At 45.4% G+C, this 22,084-nt stretch overlaps 1 protein-coding gene across 5 annotated transcripts in view; it reads right to left on the bottom strand.

Moving 5' to 3' along the window:
* HERC2 (HECT and RLD domain containing E3 ubiquitin protein ligase 2) overlaps nt 1-22,084 on the bottom strand; it is a 262,965-nt gene that overhangs the window by 2,213 nt on the left and 238,668 nt on the right. For all 5 annotated transcript variants that reach the window (XM_077296925.1, XM_077296926.1, XM_077296923.1 and 2 more), the window contains exons 81-92: nt 18,452-18,613; nt 18,046-18,137; nt 17,160-17,299; nt 12,584-12,771; nt 11,997-12,194; nt 10,896-10,979; nt 10,279-10,420; nt 9,654-9,848; nt 6,066-6,178; nt 5,671-5,861; nt 1,888-1,993; nt 300-512 (exon numbers count right to left, since the gene is read on the bottom strand). In XM_077296925.1, coding sequence (XP_077153040.1) covers nt 300-512; nt 1,888-1,993; nt 5,671-5,861; nt 6,066-6,178; nt 9,654-9,848; nt 10,279-10,420; nt 10,896-10,979; nt 11,997-12,194; nt 12,584-12,771; nt 17,160-17,299; nt 18,046-18,137; nt 18,452-18,613 — 1,824 coding nt within the window. The remainder of the gene's footprint in view (nt 1-299; nt 513-1,887; nt 1,994-5,670; nt 5,862-6,065; nt 6,179-9,653; nt 9,849-10,278; nt 10,421-10,895; nt 10,980-11,996; nt 12,195-12,583; nt 12,772-17,159; nt 17,300-18,045; nt 18,138-18,451; nt 18,614-22,084) is intronic.

The following is a 22,084-nucleotide window of genomic DNA, read 5'->3' on the forward strand; positions in this document are numbered from 1 at the left end:
GTTTCTGAATACACAACTTTGCCTATATTTCTTGTTCAAGTGTAAAAAATGTGGCTACGGATGATAAACCACATAGAGCCTATAAAATGCGCAGTGATTGGCAGCGGTGACATCTATGTTAGGTTCTCCATCAGGTGCCTCCATCTCTGATCTAATCATATTCGAAAGGTAAAATAGCATAGTAGAGCTGTTTTTTTCCCCAGACACTGAGGGCAACCTACAGACCCAGTGGAACATGAAAAACAAAAAAAAACAAAACACTGTAGATAGATACCAATATCGTAGCAGTGGCATTTTACCTGAATGACAAAGTCTCTGCCTCTGAAGTCTGCTATAGTTCGAGGAAGTCTGGTCCTGCCCCACACAAATCTGAGAAATAAGGAACGTTCAGTGTTGGAGAAGGATTCCATAACATCCCAAAACCACTGAATGAGGGAAGCTGTGGGCTCAATCCCTTTATACGTGGCAACAGATTTCAACAGATGAAGAGGGATATCAGGGCTGCCGCAGACCTGAAATAAAAAGGACAATATTGAAAAATTAACCATAGGTAGGCAAATCACAGAAGGATTGAACGGAAATCCTAAATTCTCAAGGTATAATAGGATATTAGTCTGATTCATTTTAATCACCCCTGCCAATATGTGATACAGTTCATCAAGTCTATTAAAATCAACTGTGAGAAGATGGGAGCTGGTGAACACTAAAGCACTATGACATTAAAGAAAATACTCATATCACACTCCATAGGGACTCAACTCAATTAATTGGATTTCTGAAGGAAGCAACCCAGGCTGGAAACCTACAAATGACTAGAATGTGATGGGGTGTAATATGCGGAAAGGAATATCAAAAATAAATGTGTTACATCCAGCAAAAATCAATTAGCCCCTTTAATTGACTGAAAGATGGACTTTCATAGTATGACTTCCATTATCTGCAGCTCTTCTGCTATAGAAAGTAAAGCATGAGAAGGGCGACAGAAAAAAAACGAATTCCTGAAGTTACGGATAAACTAAACACGATTGTATGGGGACCTATATTAATGTCTATATCATGTCTAGGAGGAGCAAAGTATTTATCACTTCAAATGACTACTGTAAAGAATCTGCGACTGGAGACCACATAAAAGAGCTGCATACAGTGGGGTACGGAAAGTATTCAGACCATGTGATATTTCAGTTTTCCTTTTTTAATAAGTTTGCAAAAATTTATACATTTGTTTTTTTTCTAGTCAAGATGGGGTGCAGAGCGTACATTAATGAGAAAAAAAATGAACTTTTTTGAATTTACCAAATGGCTGCAATGAAACAGAGTGAAAAATTTAAAGGGGTCTGAATACTTTCCATACCCACTGTATATCACAATTCCCCAATATAGCATCCCCGTAATGGTTCCCAGACTAGTGGTACTGTTGTATCACTAAGGCGAATATTATTACAGTCAAAGGGCTATGCAAAAAATTCAACAGTAGATAGAAGAAAAAAAAAAAAAAAAAAACCTTCATGGGGTTGTCCGAGCATGCAACACCTTCTGTACCCACGGATCAGGCGTCGTTAGCTCAGATGTTGCCGTTTACGGAGGTTTAATAGCACAGTTCATTTAAATATGTGGCAGCCATTGCTGGGTACTGCAGGTCAGCACGTTTGCAAGAGAACAAGAGCTGATGATCAGTTCTCAGCAGCGGTCAAAGCAAATATCAGCTGATCAATGTGTCAGCCTACACGGATCAGATAGTGAGGACCTATCCCAAAGGATAGGTCAGGAATATGAAATGCCCAGACAACCCCGAAATATTATTTTCACATCCTACAGAAAACTATTCGAATGAACACACTCCTCCCGAGTAATGTACTAGCAGGGAGAAAACAGAGAATGGAGACATACCATGGTTTCAAGTTCATAACCAGTAAAGAGAGAAAGCAGGGGCACTGGGACCACGCGTGCCATCCCCTCACGCACTGCTGCTACTTGCTCATCAAACTCATGCAACCTGCAGAAAGAGAAGAGAAATAAGCTTACTACACGCAGCAATAAAACAGGGTCATGTTCAATATGGCTCCAAGGTGGAGCATGGTTTGCCAATCCATTACCAATGATCCAGATAGTAACCCTATAAAGTCCTGTGGGCGCTCGCAGCAGATTGTTGGGTGACATGAAAGATGGGAAGGGTCTTCAGTGTGACTGTCCGCCAGAGGAACTGAGGAAGAGACTGATAGTCCTATAGAGGCCAACATGGCCGACCACATTCGCTGTCAGACAGCTACTTCCTATTCTAGTACCATAAAGGCAGGAGGTGCAGAGCGCAGACTGTAGTCACTCACTGGAGAGAATGGTTTAGGACCATAGGGTTAAATTAGAAAATCTATGCAATGTGCAAGTCTGGTAACTCCTATGCAGAACAGCAATGTTCCCTTTCATGTCCTAAGGTTGGAACAAATGATTTCTACTGTTCCTAGCTATACTGGAATGATACAAATCAATGCAGCTTTCATCCTTGGCTGCGAAGGGCAGGAGCCCTGTGTGACTGGTGCTCTGCTTTACATAAAGCGATACATGGAAGGACATGAATCGGATGCCTAAATCCCACTGCTCGCATTGCAGACTCTGATCACACCTCATGTCGGTAGTATAAAACATTTCTTAGTTCTCATATCGAGAAACTCCCAGGGCTCGGTCTTCTGATAAAGGCCTATCCGTGTTATTTTCACAAGGAAGGTAATGAATGGCTGCATTTTCCAGTAAATGTCTCTAGTAGAGCAGATTTCCAGCCCATCCTTACTAAATAGGGGCACAAAAACCTCTTCTTTCATTATCGAGTGCAGCCGATCACATCTTATTATGGTGGCCACGGTCTCGGCCTGGTATTATGGGCCTGTTCCGGGGAGGGTGCCTCAGAGTACCAACAATCAGCATAGGCGACATTACTGGAGGAAATGCTCAGTTGTCATAGTAGTGTTTAAAGAGATCTAGGGGCGCCCATACATGTTCTGTAGGAAGTGGTGGTAAGAAAGCGGACACTGATCAAGGCCTAGAAGGGTTCTGCAGAACATAGTGACCAGGGCATCAAGGACTGGCCATTAGGGTCTGTTCACACCAGCGCTGTGACTCCGGTCATTGCATTGACTTGGACGCCGATAACCTAGATACAGACAGCAATAGTCCACCAGGCAGTGTAGAGTAGGGAAGGGGCCTTAAGATGCAAAATTCCAAAATTGGGGAAAATATGGAATTGCTAGCACTGAGTGCACATGTCCTGGACTTCTGGAAGGCTACCCATGCTCAAAGTGGTGACTGCCCGGAGACCTGAGGAATCCTGCCAAAGGTTCTTGACCCAACAGTTTCCGTCTGTAGGCCTATAAGAGGTCAGCACCCTGGGGCAGGCAGCACAATCAGGTCACTGCATTGCATATTATGTTTGCTAAGTGAGGCAGGCTTTGGAGGGAAATCATAAGTCAGAAGTCACATCAGGTGACTACTGACGTATCAAGCTGGACCACACAACCCCTTTAACATGTTGTACTTTATAAGGGAGCATTCAGTGGGCATTATTTGTTTTAAGGGGACGTTGCTACTGTGTTTGGAGGCATAATATTTGCTTTGCCCTGGTTGCTAGCTACCCCATGCCTCTGGGTCAAGCTTCGGTACATAGACTTGGTTCACAACTGTGTTGTAGCTCCGGTTTTGAACTTCAATTTCCAGCCCACAGTAATCGTGCCTGAAGGACGCCATTTCCTTACAACAGGGTCTGTCATAATCCCACAGCAATGTCCAGCATTTTGACAGCAAGAACTGCACTCCATGCTGCACTAGATTCTTCTTTTAACCATTGTTTGATGGACAGAAACTCAATAATTGCCATTATATTTAGTGAATAAAAGATGATTTCACGGCCTCTTTTCATCATTCAGCCGGTCTGCTGTTATAGAGACATTATCTATAAGAGAAAGGCAGCTGGATGTTTTGTCAGCACACACTGCCCCCTGACTGCGGCCCTGAATTATTACAGTCCATGTAGAATGGCAGCACTAGCCATAGTTCCTGCATATTTCAATACAAGTTATAGGCCTTCCCCATTTCTACAGTAACGGCTATGTCATTTTCTGTATCAATAGCATTGTATGTCAAAATCAGAAGAGACGTGAACAGAATGCATTTTGAGATCATACTGTGACCAATACCATAAGTTCTCTGCACACTTTACACATTAAAGGGATCTTGTGACCTCCCAATACATGAGTTATATGTAGAATAGAGAGGACCTGCAGGTAGAGAGAGTTTAAATCAGGCTAGGCTGGTATAGGTAAAGTACAGCTACAGAGCGAAAATGCTGTTATATTCCCCCTGCAGCCGCACGCTTCCTGTCATCAGCGCGGTGCGGGGAGCTGTTACAGTCACGGCGTACTACACAGAGTGCAGCTGCAATCAGTCCCCTGTATGCCGACAGTCTTCTTCGGAGGGTGTGTGCAGTATGTCCATGTAGAGCAGGCCGTCCATCAATGTGCGGCGGAGAGAGGTCAGCGCATGCTCTGTAGTAACCTGTAACAGACACTGCCTCGATGGCTGGTAGCGAGCAGCGCAGGGAGAATAACATTTCACTTTTTCCCTGTAGCCACTCTTCCAGTAAACCAGCCTAACATGGTTAAAATGTTATTTCTCTGCAGATTAGCACTAGACCCGCATGTAAATAGGATTTTGGGAGGTGAAAGGTTCCCTTTAAAAGTCAGCCATGTCCAACCAATATGTATGAATGGCCTCAGAAACTCCCCCGAATAATAATTCAAATGCCGGATCTTTTGGTTTGCTCAGGAAGCTGCCAGAGCTCCGGTATCAGCTTTTTCCCCATTGTAAATGTCAATGTGCCCATTAGTGAGAGGTCAGAAGAGATCACTGTAGGACGAATGCTCAGTCACCAGATATCTAAGGTGGACAATTTAAAGGGAATCTTTTAGCTGGATTTTTCTATGTATTCTAAAAGTAGTAGGATCTAGACACAGAGACCCTAGTTCCAGTGATGTGTCACTTACTGGGCTGCAGATCTAGCAGTTCTCTAAATGCTGAGCTCTATATAACCCAGTTGACAGTTTTCTATGTCCACGGTGTATAGGCAGCAAGCTGCCAATCAGTGGTTAGGGGTGGAGTTATACAAAGTTTGTAAATATGGAGGACTACATGGCAGTAGGTTTACTAGGCTCTTAGTGAGAATATCCTGCTGATAAAACTGATTTTATAAAATCTACAGCAAGCAGCTAAAAAAGTGACATCGCTGGAGTCAGGGTGCTGCTCACAGATTAGGTATCTGAAATTTGGAGTCAAATCTCCTTTAAAGCTGGATTCACAGGTTGGCCGCGATACTAGCGGCAGCTGTGATATGACCAAAACCATGTCAGATTCAAGATCAAAATGCTTTTCAAATTGTGAATGGCATGAGTTGTTCAGCTAAACATAGGGCCAATCAAAGTGCTTTAAAATGCTGTCAATTTCAGTCATTCTGATGGCATCATGTGAACCAAGCCTAAGTGTGCAATCTGTCCTCTTGTTGTGATACCACGACAGCCTTCATAGCGCCATCTGACAAACTTACCAGCTGCTGCAAGCAATCATAGCCAACAAGCTGAGACCAAGAGCGATCCAGAACATGACAAGCGACGCCATTGCTGCTCTACCCACCTGTAGCCGATGGCAAGCCTGACATACTCTGCTCGATTGTCAAGGGTTATGTGCGTGTGCTTGGAGCTCAGCTGGATGTCCTGACCGCTAGCACTGGGCACGGTAAAAGGAAGAATCATTGCTTCAAATTCCTCTGATGTTGCCTCATTGTCGCGGATATACATCAGTCCAGGAATAAAGTCTTTATCCACCTGTATATGAAAAAAAAAAATGAAGAAAAGGGATTAAAAGGCAAATGTAGTATGCAGAGTTCATTTTCCGTGTTAGGACCCGGCCAGTCCAGGATAATCTTGAATTATGCGCTTAGCGGCATCTTTACTCCTCCACAATGAGGGGTATTAGGAGACCGCTTCTCCTGACATTTCCATATATTCTATGCATAAAGCCGTGCTTACCTCACTGAGGTCAGCAATTGTCAGATTCATGCCTGCCAGCTGCTTCCACACTGGCTCAGCCAGATTAAGACTTAAAGGGCTTCCAGTCCGTATTGCAATTCCAAGAAGCACACCTAGAGAGGAAGGGAAGAGAAATCATTTAATAGCTTGTGAGTGGCTTGTTATTAACCAACCCAGGCTATTATTCGGAGAACAGCTTTCATTTTTCCACGGCACGTCTGAAGCGGAGCGGAGAGACCTGACAGCCAGCTATGGGCACATTGTGCTCCTCATAAACAAGCAGTGGCCTATCTGCACAGTATATATAACACTGGGCTCAACGCTACATTGCGTCTTCCTTTTCATTATTAGTGCCGTTTCTTTAGAAATACATCTCGAGATGTCCAGCTCCCTCCAGGCGGCTGCAATGCAGCACTCCATAGGCCTGCTGGCAGGAGCACTACTGATTTCTTGCAGCAAACACTTAGCATTTGCTAATATAGTTGGATACACTGCGGACCTGGAACCTGTTCAACTTCAAGTGTTCTCTACAATTTGTAAATTCAAAGGAATTCTAGCTGCCGGCCGGAAATAGGCAGAAAATCTAACACTGCATTGTTAAGGGGTTACAGAGAAGGATTTAGCCTTCTATAATATATACGCCATGCACCTTCTGATACTAGAATGTAATGGAACTCAGGTAGGAGCAATATTTCGAAGTTTATACCTAGAAGCGTGAATAAAAGTGAGCTGGATGAAAAGTCTAGGACTTGTTTCACCCTACATTTCAGACGTCTGTGTTATGTTCATCAGGTACTTCCATCCAAAAAAACGGGACCAGGATGGAACAAAGACTGAGTATAATGAGAAACAGTCCGAAGTTTGGATTTCTTTGGACCTTTGCTCTGGTGGAGTCTACACTTTATAGGGGGAGAGGGGGGGGGGAGCAAACGAGAAGGGGGGGAGGAGAGGAAGCGAATTAGAGGGGGAGAGGGGAAGCGAACGAGAGGGGGGAGAGGGGAAGCGAACGAGAGGGGGGAGAGGGGAAGCGAACGAGAGGGGGGAGAGGGGAAGCGAACGAGAGGGGGGAGAGGGGAAGCGAACGAGAGGGGAAGCGAACGAGAGGGGGAAGAGAGGAAGCGAACGAGAGGGGGGAGAGAGGAAGCGAACGAGAGGGGGGAGAGAGGAAGCGAACGAGAGGGGGGAGAGAGGAAGCGAACGAGAGGGGGGAGAGAGGAAGCGAACGAGAGGGGGGAGAGGGGAAGCGAACGAGAGGGGGGAGAGGGGAAGCGAACGAGAGGGGGGAGAGGGGAAGCGAACGAGAGGGGGGAGAGGGGAAGCGAACGAGAGGGGGGAGAGGGGAAGCGAACGAGAGGGGAAGCGAACGAGAGGGGGAAGAGAGGAAGCGAACGAGAGGGGGGAGAGAGGAAGCGAACGAGAGGGGGGAGAGAGGAAGCGAACGAGAGGGGGGAGAGAGGAAGCGAACGAGAGGGGGAGAGAGGAAGCGAACGAGAGGGGGAGAGAGGAAGCGAACGAGAGGGGGAGAGAGGAAGCGAACGAGAGGGGGAGAGAGGAAGCGAACGAGAGGGGGAGAGAGGAAGCGAACGAGAGGGGGAGAGAGGAAGCGAACGAGAGGGGGAGAGAGGAAGCGAACGAGAGGGGGGAGAGAGGAAGCGAACGAGAGGGGGAGAGAGGAAGCGAACGAGAGGGGGAGAGAGGAAGCGAACGAGAGGGGGAGAGAGGAAGCGAACGAGAGGGGGAGAGAGGAAGCGAACGAGAGGGGGAGAGAGGAAGCGAACGAGAGGGGGAGAGAGGAAGCGAACGAGAGGGGGAGAGAGGAAGCGAACGAGAGGGGGAGAGAGGAAGCGAACGAGAGGGGGAGAGAGGAAGCGAACGAGAGGGGGGAGAGAGGAAGCGAACGAGAGGGGGGAGAGAGGAAGCGAACGAGAGGGGGGAGAGAGGAAGCGAACGAGAGGGGAGAGAGGAAGCGAACGAGAGGGGAGAGAGAGGAAGCGAACGAGAGGGGGGAGAGAGGCAGCGAACGAAGGGGGGAGAGGCAGCGAACAAGATGAGGGAGAGAGGCAGTGAACGAGAGGGGGGGGGGGAAGAGGCATTGAACGAAGGGGGGAGAGGAAGCGAGGGGGCAAGAGGCAGCGGGCGAGGGGGGAAAGGGGCAGTGGGCGAGGGGGGACAAAGAGGCAGCAAGTGTGAGGGGGAGAGAGAGAAAGAAAGACGGGGGGGGGGGGGGGGGGGGAGAGAGAGAGGGAGAGGGAGAGGAAGAGAGAGAGAGAGACAGGGGGAAGAGAAAATAAATTGCCATCTGAATATTAGACAGTGTGACAACATGGAATTTATACTTATTTAGACCAGACGTATTTTTCTTTGGTGGGACAAAAGACATAGGCCATTGTTCATATGAGCCAAACGTTCACTCTTGAATTGATTATTGTGTTGCTATCCTTGGAGGTCAGGGACGCTGGGTAATTGAACAATTGATGTTTGCTAATATATTGATTACCTATTGTACCAGGCCATGCAGTTTGTTGACCTGCAAACATTGAAGGATAAACTATGCAAATTGATTGAATACTGGAACAATGAGAGTTGACCTCATCTCACCTTCCCCCTGACCTGTGGATGACGGCCTGAAGGACAGATGTGGGTATAAAAAGGGATCTTTATCCTTCTGCAAAAAGACTCTACAGAGCAGCAACCAGGAAACCATGGCTCCAACCGGAGGGATACAGATTTGAGACATTCTACAGTAAATCAGCATAAAGGACCAAGGCCCCAGTTGGAGGAATACAAATCTGATTAATTGACCATCACTGAAACTATGAAGACATTTGGAGAAGCCAGGTTGGGGCCATCCGGTCACTTGGCCCCATGGAGATGTTTGGAGAAACCAGGTTGGGACCATCCGGTCACCTGGCCACCTACCTCAATGGACTCTCAGATTCCCAAGCTTGCCATTACCTCCAGTCTGTGTGCGCCCACCAAAAGGGGGATGCCACTGGTGGGGGTAGTCTGGCCTTGAAGCTTTGTAGTCACAGCGAGCCAGCGGGAGGGTGAGACTTTGAAATTTGTAACATGTTGTGTATTTGGTGGGACTGTGCTAGGCGTTCTTGTCTGGTGATGGCTCAATAAAGTATTACCACACTCTTTTACACTCCCCCTGTGTTTGAATAGTATTATGCCCAGGTGAAGGTGGAGGGGGCGTTCAGTGGGATGAGCCCATGCGGTCTTTCTAAAGACAGCCGGGCGAGCGGATGAAAGCACCCACTGACCCTCATGTCTCCACAGACAGATTTTGGCCTATATAGTTCAAGATTTATGCATCGAGACATACAGATAGCTAGAGCTAAATGTGTGCGATTTTGATCTGTGACCTTAATCAAAAGGTGGAGAGGTCAGTGTTTTCTACAATTTCCATGTACATTATGCAGAATTAGTATACAACTAAATTCACAGATATTCATTATAAGTAGTCTTTCATGATAACCGACTGGCAGCAGTATACTTTTTGGCTAGATGTGGAACTGAATGAACCTTCCTCACTGGTATACATAGGATGTAATTACATTAATATTTTTAGGGTTAGGGACTTACCAAGAAATCTAAACATGTTCATGTGAAGGGTGGTCTTAGCTGCTGGATTCAACAAGAAGCAGTCCCTGTTAGCGCCAGACTCATCTCTTCCATTTGGAGTCACAATGAGAAGTGGAGTCAGTCCGTTCTGAAGCTCTTCACAGATTTCTGCAATGGATTCACTGTAGCCACCGCCGCAATCATCTACAGACTCCCCTAATAAGTAAAGTAAATTGGTTATGTTACTTCAACGAGAATGTGTGTGCTTAGGTCTCTATTAACTCTGCACATGAACAATGTCGTTTTCGAGATGCTCATCAAGCTCCTGATGCATGGGGACAGTACGTGAGCAGCAATTTTCAAGCCCTGACATACTGAACCCCCCCAGGTCTTTCACCTTCCGGATATGCTTATCAGGTGTTCTGTTCTAGCGGCTCACATTTTACATTTGTTAAAGATTGTAGCCAAAACTGGAAAGATATCCAAAACATGGGAAATTGTAACGCTTCTAATTAGATTTCTCTCCTTAAGGGGCTTCAAGGAGAAAAAAAAGACAAATCATCTGACTTGAAGTGTTCACAACTTGCAATTAATCAGCGCTAATAGAAATTCTTTATGTCTATCTACAAAGTATAAAAGCTCGCACCAACAAATTTGACCTTCCAGACGCGATGAGGTAGCAGAAGGCTGTCAGGACTGAAGGAAGTCATCTTTGCACACATCTGGCCAAATACAGATTTGGTACCATCTGGACCTGCCAAGCCGCCTTTACTTCTGGAACGTTTTACCTATGAGAAAAAAAAACCCATAAAAGATATTCTAATTATCACAAAAGATTAGAATTACACAATGTCTACATATCCAGGAAAGAAGTTAGTTTTCGTCATATTAAATGATTGGATACATTGCACATCTCTGCTGTAAATTCCTCAGTAACTTTCTTTTTTTTTTAGTTTGTACAGCATGGAAAGTTATGAAACATTCGCACTGCTTTAGTAAGAGCTTTGTCATTTATTCCTATTTGAAAAAGTGTGTGTAAATGGCTTCCAAATACTGCTTTTCTCCTAATAAAGTGATTTGCAAAAGTTCAGAACTTTCTATGCTGGACAAAATTCTTGGAAAAAAAATTGAAAAGTTTAGTTCTTAAAAGAAGAATGAACAGCATTACAAGTGTCTGAGAAAACACTTTCAAACTCAGTACTGTTGCAATTATTCCTATTGGCCAATAATCCCAGTTATATTATCCCAGAACAACCAACATACCTGTATCCTGTTCAATTCAACCACAGGGCCATGTTGGCGGTCTCGTACCATGGTTGCTTGGACAACTTTGCGGAAAGCAGCCTCCTGCAGAAACAGTGTAAGATCATCCTCTAAATACTAATAGCACACATTACACACCATCTTAAATCTATATCATAGTCATCTGAGCATGAAAGAATGCTTCCAGTAGTGTTCTCACAAGCTGATCTCTATGTTCTCGTATCTTGTCGGTAAACAAATTAAGTACTAAATAAAGACAAGGAAGCAAAGTAAACAGACATCCCTCCACGAAATGACAAGGTCACAAAAAATTACCACCAGAGCAGAAGTAGTGACTACTGTAAGAAAACGCTCGATTAGAAAGGCGAGAGAGTTGAAGATTTGTTTAGACGGGCCAAGAATTGATGAACAAGCGTTTACAGGAACACCTATTCCCAATTTTGTCCCCATGTAATCATGTTGGCAATCACCCTGTGAACAAGCAAAACACTTGTACGTTAGGTGATCGAATAATATATGCTGCTCCCTCATTCCCCTGACCCGCCAAAAAATTAAAAAAAATGATTGTTACTGACAGCATATTGCCTGGTGTGAACAGGCATTGTGCTGCCGATAACGATTGTATAAGACATCTATGTGTATCTTTCAGTTTTCGCCAGTCCGTGTAAACAGGCCAGTATGTGAGCGTTGATTAAATGTACTCCTATATTAGCCTAAATGTACCATTATTTTATGTATGTACTAGCATTGAAGAAGTTCAGACACGAGATGAGCAAAATGGTTCATGATACTCAGTTTTGACCTCTGTTGCAACCGGACTTCATTTCTGTGGCTGGCACTCTTGGCTTAGCATCACCTGGGTGTCTCGGTCGCTTAATAGGCCCTAAACACGTCATGGCGCTACAATGCGATTCATATCCAGACATCGTGTGAAACCTGATGTCTAAGCCTCGAGTGACAATATGATACCGTGGGGTCCTGAAGATGCTGGGCAGAGAATGCGGTCTGCACCAGTGAAGCCTGAACACAACGGAGGACTGGACCAGAGGAGAGAACTGGGTATTGTAAACATTTTTGCTCATCATTAGTTCTGGTACTTACCTTTCCTTGGGAGATAAGAATTCCGCGAAGTGTATCGAAGCCAACTGAGGGGCCTTGACCAGTCTCATCCAGCTTTCCCTCCAAATCAAACATAGGGATGCATGGACAGAAGAGCTCAGAGATATGGTGAAGTAATAGCAATCGATTCCTTAAGCCTATGATTGCTATCTCTTGAAGGTGGTTATATTCCATTGGTACCTGCAAAAGTACATGTCATACAGGATTAAAATAAATAATAAGGTAAAAATAGGACAGTAATATAAATTGTATATATTACTAGCCAGAACTAAGGCAGCTGCTGATACACTGCCTAAGAGTAGGCATGTAGCACGCAGATATAATCATTGTGAACTGATAATGATTAATCACAAAAAATAAAATGAATAGCTCAGAGAAAAGTAAAATCGGAAGAATAACTGGTCACCACACCTCAGATGTGCAAGAACAAGACTGAACAAAAGTATAAAGTATCTGCCCAAACCTATGAAACAGAATCTCAGGAATGATGATAGCCAGAGGCACTGATTTACTAGGCAGTAAGACTAGTGCCCTAAGTAACCCATGGAGAAATAAGCAGGGCAGGTTACCTGTGTGGGAAGCTTGCCAGCATTAGCAGGTTTACTTGTGGACCAGGCCAACGTGTGAGCAGAACCACAGGCGACGCGGTTTATCTTTTTGCCCTGAAGAGCTGCAACGAGGCGAGGTCGCTGAATAGCGTTGGTGGTTCCATCTCCAAGCTGCCCTTCATCATTATCCCCCCATGTGTAGACTTCACCTAAAGAGCAAGCATTTCAGTGTATTAATGTTAGATGGGATTGCGATGTTATTATTTGCCGGTTCTTCACATTCCAAAACTTCAATCCAATGATGGAAGCCAGGAGCGTAGAATTTGAATGGTTTCACTATCAGAAAGTCATTGGTTTACTAAAGGATGACAACAGTTGCTTCTAAATTGTGGGTATGAACGCAAATATTAAAGGGTTAATTCACCAAATTGAAAGTTATTCCTTATTCATAGAATAAGGCAGAATTTGCTGGATTACTTGGGGTCTGATAGCTGGGACCTCTGGTAATCCAAGAACAAGACTCTCCCTTGAATGGAGCGGAGAGGCACATTCTTGATCTTCACTCCATTCAGTGTCTTTGGGACTGAGGGCTCAAATAATTTCAGCAGTCCCACAGAAGAGTTTTTTTGCGAAATAAAAGTTAAAAAGCGGGCATCCACTACCTGAACAACCCCTTATTCTTAAAAGTCGTCCCCCTTATAAGATTAAAAAACACATCTCCCAATCCGATTCTGCCTGGGGTTCGCTTGACATAGTTATGCCATGTCAACCCTGCAACCAATCAATGGCCATTATTTGGCTCCTTAAAATTCTTCTATTTGACCAACACTCATCAGGGGGAAGTAAGAGCTCAGCAGCCCAACTGCAGCTGCCGATTGGCTACAGGGCTCACGTGGCATAAAGCCAGGCAAACCTTGGCAAACTCTGGAGGAGCTAACTTTTTATGTGCATAGTGTCAGCCTCCTAGTGGCAGCAGCATACACCATGGTTCCCCAGTGAAGAGATAGAAATCCACGCAAACCTTGGCAGACCAACATTATATCTGCACTGATGAAGATTTTTTTTTTAATTATTTTGAGAGGGAGACTAGTTCCTTTAAAAAAGGGGTTGTCCAGGTAGTAATAGTACAATAGTGGCTATCAACATGCTATGTTGATACACGGTACCACTATATAATTTGTTATTGTACATCATGCTATGATAGAAATTCTACTTCTGAAATGAACTTTGTATTCAAGCTTGTTGGAAAAAGAAAAAAGGAACATGGAAGGAATGATGGATTTATATTAAGCTTGGTCAAACAGGAAAAAAAAGTGAAAGGATTTTATAGCAAAATGTAGAAGATGTATTAATTATGAAGGAATTCATTGCTAGAGAAATGCCCTACTGGCATGGATGTTTGTCAAATCGTGCCGTGCGTGGTACACAGCTGGGACAACAGTGTCACATATGTTTGCCAGGCAAGTCAAGGAGGTATCTGAATATATTCCAGGAATTTCTAGGAACAGGCCCAGGTTTTAAAGAATTTCGCCGTGGGTGATTTGTCATAACTATAAAAATAACATTTATTGAAACAGAAAAGAAAGGGCATTCAGTCCATGAGCCAAGATGCTCCTCAGCAAGTTATGGTGAGTGTTCACGTAAGACAGATCATGCGTCTCATTGGAGGATTGGTGAAGGGGGTCCGAGAGTGAAAAACGTGAAAAAGAAATGAAGCAGAGCAGCCCAAATGGAACGGTGTCCCTGATGACCTTATAGGTAGCAGTGACAGACTGAGTGTCTGCCATGTAACACCAAGCCCATCCCTTTCCCAATGTAAGCTGATGGCTACTGCCTGGATGGTGGAAGCGAAAAGGAAGATGGGGGAGTGAAGATGTCACTACAAAACAGGAACTCTGCTGAAAGCTGCCAGAAGACAGGGGTCATTGCTTTGGCTTCAGCTTAGACCCAAGCTAATTCAATTATTCCTTTACAGTCAGCAGCTCTGCACTTTCCTTATCAGCATGCCAGTAGCTTGCCCGGCATCCAAGACAGGGGCCAGAAAATGCAACATCAAAATGGGACTTTCTTCAAGGAATGAAATACTTATACAATCAACTCTTATGGTCATCTGTAGCAATGGGGTCAGGGTGGTACTTTAGGGTCATTAATCGCATTTGAGAGACAAAGCATGGCTAACCCAATCATGGTTTACCTACTACTACAATACAATACGTCTCCTGACCACTGTCCAGCCTGGTGGAACAAGGTGAAGAATGAATGGAGAGGTAACCCGGTAGTGGCACTTGTACATGGCTGTCTCCATTCACTTCTGTAAAGAGTCACGGAAATAGTCGACAATGTAGAGGACCCAGTTGTGGCTATAGGTATGTTTTCTATAGGTGGGATCCATGCCCATCCTACATTTTTGGCATATCCTGTGGACATTTCTATAAGATTATATGTGTGCCTACCCATTGATGCAACTACACGCATAATACAGTGCCTTGCGAAAGTATTCAGCCCAAGGAACTTTTCAACCTTTTCCCACATATCATGCTTCAAACATAAAGATACCAAATGTAAATTTTTGGTGAAGAATCAACAACAAGTGGAACACAATTGTGAAGTTGAACGAAATTTTATTGGTTATTTAAAATTTTTGTGGAAATTCAAAAACTGAAAAGTGGGGCGTGCAATATTATTCAACCCCTTTAACTTAATACTTTGTTGCGCCACCTTTTGCTGCGATTACAGCTGCAAGTCTCTTGGGGAATGTCTCTATCAGTTTTGTACATCGAGAGACTGAATTTCTTGCCCATTCTTCCTTGGCAAACAGCTCGAGCTCAGTGAGGTTTGATAAAGATCGTTTGTGAACAGCAGTTTTCAGCTCTTTCCACAGATTCTCGATTGGATTGAGGTCTGGACTTTGACTTGGTCATTCTAACACCTGGATACGTTTATTTGAGAACTATTCCATTGTAGATTTTGCTTTATGTTTGGGATCATTGCCTTGTTGGAAGACAAATCTCCGTCCCAGTCTCAGGTCTTTTGCAGACTCCAACAGGTTTTCTTCAAGAGTGGTCCTGTATTTGGCTCTATCCACCTTCCCATCAATTTTAATCATCTTCCCTGTCCCTGCTGAAGAAAAGCAGGCCCAACCCATGATGCTGCCACCACCTTGTTTGACAGTGGGGATGGTGTGTTCAGGGTGATGAGCTGTGTTGCCTTTACACCAAATATATCGTTTGGCATTGTTGCCAAAAAGTTCGATTTTGGTTTCCTCTGACCAGAGCACCTTCTTCCACATGTTTGGTGTGTCCACCAGGTGGATTGTTGCAAGCTTTAAAAGACACGTTTTATGGATATCTTTGAGGAATGGCTTTCTTCTTGTCACTTTTCCATAAAGGCAAGATTTATGCAGTGTATGACTGATTGTAGTCCTATGGACAGACTGTCCCACCTCAGCTGAAGATCTCTGCAGTTCATCCAGAGTGATCATGGGCCTCTTGGCTGCATCTCAGATCAGTCTTCTCCTTGTTTGAGATGAAAGTTTAGAGGGACGGCTGGGTCTTGGTAGATTTGCAGTGGTATGATCCTCCTTCCATTTCAATCTTATCGCTTGCACAGTGCTCCCTGGGATGTTTAAAGTTTTGGAAATCATTTTGGATCCAAATCCAGCTTTAAACGTCTCCACAACAGTATCACGGACCTGCCTGTTGTGTTCCTTGGTCTTCATGATGCTCTCTGTGCTTCAAACAAAACCCTGAGACTATCACAGAGCAGGTGCATTTATACGGAGACTTGATTACACACAGGTGGATTATATTTATCATCATTAGGCATTTAGGACAACATTGGATCATTCAGAGATCCACAATGAACGTCTGGAGTGAGTTTGCTGCACTGAAAGTAAAGGGGACGAATAATATTGCACGCCCCACTTTTCAGTTTTTGAATTTCCACAAAAATTTAAAATAAGCAATAAATTTCATTCAACTTCACAATTGTGCTACACTTCTTGTTGATTCTTCACCAAAAATTTACGTTTGGTATCTTTATGTTTGAAGAATGACATGTGGGAAAAGGTTGAAAAGTTCCCGGGGGCCGAATACTTTCGCAAGGCACTGTACGTATACAGTTTACACGACTCACTCTCCACTGCTCCAGACATTTTTTAATATATATGGCCACAACAATAGATACTTTTATGATTTACGGTCCATACGGATGAATTGAACAGGCAATGTAAGCACCGATCTCTTCAGCGTGCAAGGAATAAGGATACAATTGCTGGCTGTAAATTGAAATGGAAACAGCAACAGGAGTAAACAAACTACGTAGATTAGATCGCCTGGTCAGATTACAAGCAGCAGCGCGGAGATTATATGGAGACAGAAGCCATGACAAAATATTAGAAAGCTCAGGAACCAATAAACCCACAGTGTCCTGAGGGAAGAAGTAATAAATGCCGGCTATTTCCACCGTGAGATAGGCTATAAACTCTAGCTCCAAAGACAAACTCATTTTAATCTGAAATCCCCCACCTTCCCGTGCCCAGCAAGCAGGATGAAAAACAAGAAATTGTGCATGTAAGAAAGAACCATACGTCGCTTACCGTCCTCTGTGCAGCAGACACAATGCAGTGACCCTGTGGCAATGGCAATAACTTTCTTCCCCTGAAGTCCCTGCACCTGCCGCGGCCTTCGCACATGATCATCCGATCCATGACCTAGACGATGATAGTCACCTTTTCCCCTGTATATGAAAATTGACAGCTGAAAAATCAATTCCACCATCATGTGATACTCACACTTTAATTTAAAGGCTATGGACACCTTTGACATGGAAAAAAAAACAACTTTTACGCATGTTTGTGTTTATCTTTAGTTAATAAAATAGCATTAAAGTTTCAGTCTGAAATCTTCATCTTTTTTCATTCATTTACAACCGCCTAGAAATTCAGTGTGCAGCTTGATCCAAGTGTCAGATTTTTCTCGTGTCTCCCCCAGTAATATGGACTGGATATAAGGCCCGTCCACAATGCAGGGTGCTGCTATCTTCATCACCTCAATTATCACAACTTCTATCCTGCACATATTCTCTAGTTATGAGCATTGCTTCTTTTCTACAGCCGGTTTCCTCTGCCCTCCCTGAGACAGTAGATGGTTCCCTCCTCTCCACATTGTGCAGATCTTTATATAAATCCCTACTCCTGTACATCATCAACATGTGATCCTACACGAGTTTAGCAAAACGGCTACGAATATTTGCCAAGCCATACACGTATCTACAGCTAACTGCTTTGGAGTATTTGCCCCTCAAAGGAGGTAGAGTAGGGTTTGTCTTGCCGGCATTACTTTCTTTTTTTTTTTTAGGGCGAGAGCAAAATGTAGCTGGCATGCTTTTAGAGACCAGCAGAGTATGGCTATTTTAATATTAATGTCATATAGAACAAGAAACTATGAAAGGGGGAATAAAATAAAGGGAGGGGAACTACGTACCAAGTATAGACAGCGCCAGACTTTGTCAGAGCCACAGAGAACTGAGAACCACACTCCACTTTGGTAACTCCAAGTCCGGTCAGAGAATCAATCTGAAGAGTAAAATAACACAAGCAGAATATTTAAAAAGCACAAATCCTGTAAGTTTGAACGCGCGTCTCCTTCTCCAGCCTTATCAAGCTTTCATCATTGATCTGTCAGTAAATAGCCAAATCTACCATTTTATGGAGACCCAATTGTTGTATGATCCCAATAACAGGAACAATCCACTCAAGTTCAGCTGCATTTTCCCATTTTCACTTGCCAATAGGAAAGTTTACTACTAACAACTGCATTTTAACCCTTTCAGCGTTATTTTACAATGGCTAACAAGCAACGTTTAGAAAGTTTTATCCACTTTACTTACTTTCATAGGCACTTTGCAACCATCACTGCCGCCTCGGCCAAGTTTTCCGTAATCTCCATCGCCCCAAGACCAGACTGTGTCATCGTCGGTCAGGCAGAGAGTTTGTGCATCTCCGCTGCCACAGGCAATGTCAATCACACGGTAACCTTGTAGGGCCTCCACCTGGGGAGCAACCACAAAAGCTTCACAGCTGGAGGAGCTGAAAATCTTCATTGTAATGTATTCTTTCAACAAACCAGTAAAGGTACCGTCATACTCAGCGACGCTGCGGCGATATAGACAACGAGCCGACCTAAACTAGATCGCTGGAGCGTCGCTGTTTAGGTCGCTGTAGAGACGTCAAACACAGCAACTCCAGAACGATGCAGGAGCGATCCAGTGACGTAACGGCGACTCACTTCTCGTTCTCGCTGGTTGTTAGCTCCATGTCAAACAGCCGGAGTGTACCGACTGGCTAGAAGGAGACGCTGCGACGCCCCCTATGCTCGTTGCTGGCGTCATTGCTTTTGATGTCAAACATGACGATACACGCCGACCTGGCGACGAAATAAAGTTCTGGACTTCTAGCTCCGACCAGCGATATCACAGCGGGATCCAGATCGCTGCTGCGTGTTAAACACAACGAGATCGCTATCCAGGACGCTGCAACGTCACGGATTGTTGTCGTTCTCGTTGCAAAGTTGCTGAGTGTGACGGTACCTTTAGGTCAGTGCTCCCAGTATGTAGTAACCAATAATGCTCCCAGTAGGCAGCATTCAGACTGCTCACTAACAGTATAGGAGGTTTCAGGCATTTATAAGATGTGTGGTCATACATGATAGAAAAGACACGGTGACCCGATTCTATGCTGTTCACAATATTGATCTACAGTCAGAAGTATGTTCTTCACGTTGGTATATTCAGATCTCGAAGTATTCAAATGGCCTTCCATCTTTTTATGGAGAGATTCCAATGAACATAATCATTGATGAGATTTATTACATTACTTGTCTCATTATAATGGTTGCTACTGTTTGTAATGTGTTAAAAAGGAAAAAGGAGATTTTTGTGTACTCACCGTAAAATCTCTTTCTCTTAGCCTCTAATTGGGGGACACAGGACCATGGGTGTTATGCTGCTGTCCACTAGGAGGCGACACGATGCATAATCTGAAAAAGATTAACTGTGGCTCCTCCTGTGCAGTATACACCCCTGGACGGCATCAGCCTTCTCCAGTTTTGTGCCAAAGCAGTAGGAGGAACGTAACATGAATAACATAATTATGCCTGTAAGAAGGCAACTATGCACGAGCTCAAGAAACAATATGAGAACTCAACAGTTACAACAGCCCGGAAAGGGCAACAGGGTGGGAGCTGTGTCCCCCAATTAGAGGCTAAGAGAAAGAGATTTTACGGTGAGTACACAAAAATCTCCTTTACTCTGTCGCCTCATTGGGGGACACAGGACCATGGGACGTCCTAAAGCAGTCCCTGGGTGGGAAGCAATGGACGAATATTGTGCAGACAGGCCCGTACACTTAGGGCACCGCCACCTGCAGGACACATCTACCCAGGCTCGCTGAGGACTGGGTATGAACCCTGTAGTGTTTGGTAAATGTGTGTAAGCTAGTCCAAGTGGCCGCCTTACACACTTGTTGTGCCGAAGCCTGGTGCCGAATGGCCCAGGAGGCCCCTACCGCCCGTGTAGAGTGTGCCGTAATACCGGCTGGAAGAGGAGGATTCTTAAGGCGGTACGCCTCTTGTATGGTGGATTTGATCCACCTGGCAAGAGTAGCTTTTGGAAGCTGGCCTACCCTTGTGGCCGCCTTCCGGAAGGAGGAAAGGAGAATCAGACCTCCGGAAGGACGCAGTCCTAGACACGTATATACGCAAAAGGCCTGAAAAGGACAAGCGTATGCAGAGCCTTCTCCACTGTATGAACCGGAACCGGACAAAGGGATGGTAGTGAAATTTCCTCATGGAGGTGGAAGTCTGACACAACCTTCGGAAGGAAGGATGGGACCGTACGAAGAACTACCTTGGCCTGGTGAAAAAACCAGGAAAGGCCGTCTGCATGAGAGTGCTGTCGGTTCAGACACCTTGCGTAGCGAGGTGAGTGCCACCAGGAAAAAAACCACCTTCTGGGAAAGAAGGCGGAGCGGGACCTCCTTAAGGGGTTCGAAGGTGGTTCCTGCAATGCTGTCAGGACCAGGTTGAGGTCCCACGTTTCTAGTGGTCGTCTGTAGGGGGGAGCCAATCGGGAAACCCCCTGAAGGAAAGGCCTTACTTGCGGCCTGGTAGCAATGCGCTTTGGAAAAAGCACTGGGAGGGCTGACACCTGGCTTTTAGGCGAGCCCAATGACAGACTGGCCTCCAGACCCGCTTGGAGAAAACCAAGAACTTTGGGTAGGGAATAAGGGAGTGGAACCTGGCCACGATATTCGCACCAGGTAAAGAAAACTTTCCAGGTACGGTAATAAATCTTGGCAGAGGCTGATTTCCGTGCTCTGATCATGATTGCAATGACCTCTGTCGAGAACCCTGCCTGGGTTAGAACCCAGGTCTCAAGGGCCATGCCATCAAGTTGAGAGCCCTTGAGTTCTGGTGGTAGAACGGCCCTTGGGATAGAAGATCGTGGCGGTCGGGGAGACGCCAGGGGGCGTCTGCTGTGAGTTGTACGATGTCGGCGTACCATGTGCGTCTGGGCCAGTCCGGTGCAATGAGGGTGGTTGAAACTCCCTCTTGTTTGATCTTCCTCACCCTCTGGATATCAGGGGGAGAGGTGGAACAATATACAGAAGCTGGAACTGAGTCCAGTCCTGAACCAGAGCGTCTGCTCCGAGCGACCGCGGATCGTGTGTTCTGGCAATGAAGTTGGAGACCTTGGCATTGAAATGGGATGCCATTAGGTCCACATCCGGGGTCCCCCAGCGGAGACAGATCTGTTGAAAAATTTCGGAATGGAGAGACCACTCTCCTGAGTCTATTCCTTGTCGGCTGAGAAAGTCTGCTTCCCAGTTGTCCACACCCGAACGTGGACCGCCGAAAGGACCGACCCTGTGTCCTCCGCCCAGCGGAGGATATGTGACACTTCCCTCATCGCTTGGGTACTGCGGGTCCCCCCTTGATGAGTCACATATGCCACAGTCGTGGCATTGTCCGACTGTATCCTGGTGTAAGAGGCTGCCAGTAAGTGATGGAAAGCCCTCAATGCCAGAAGGATGGCACGAATCTCCAGGATGTTGATGGGCATGGACGCTTCCGCTGAGGACCATTTGCCCAACAGGAGCCCACAGCTGGGCTGGGGTCCCTGGATGCAGGCGCAGTGTGCTGGCCCATTGCTTGGAGGTGTAGGATGCTGCCTGTACAGGCCCTACCTGAGGTGTCTCAACCTAATACCCCCAGAGGGGGATAGGGAAGGTGCTATTGTCACCTTCAGGGGCCTTTATCCCCGCCTCGACCTCAACCCAGAAACCAAAAGGAATTGGGGAGGGGGGGGGGAGTCTCGACTTCGAACCAGCACCCGAGGGACTGGGGAAGGAGCAGCATGGGGAATAGCCATCTCAACTTCAACTGGGCACCCCATAATAGGGGGTCGAGGAAGGAGCCATGCCGGGAGTCTCACAGGAGACCCTCTTTCTTCATCTGCTAGTCG

Source organism: Ranitomeya variabilis, chromosome 3 (assembly GCF_051348905.1).
Source record: "Ranitomeya variabilis isolate aRanVar5 chromosome 3, aRanVar5.hap1, whole genome shotgun sequence".
In the NCBI taxonomy this organism is placed as follows: domain Eukaryota; kingdom Metazoa; phylum Chordata; class Amphibia; order Anura; family Dendrobatidae; genus Ranitomeya; species Ranitomeya variabilis.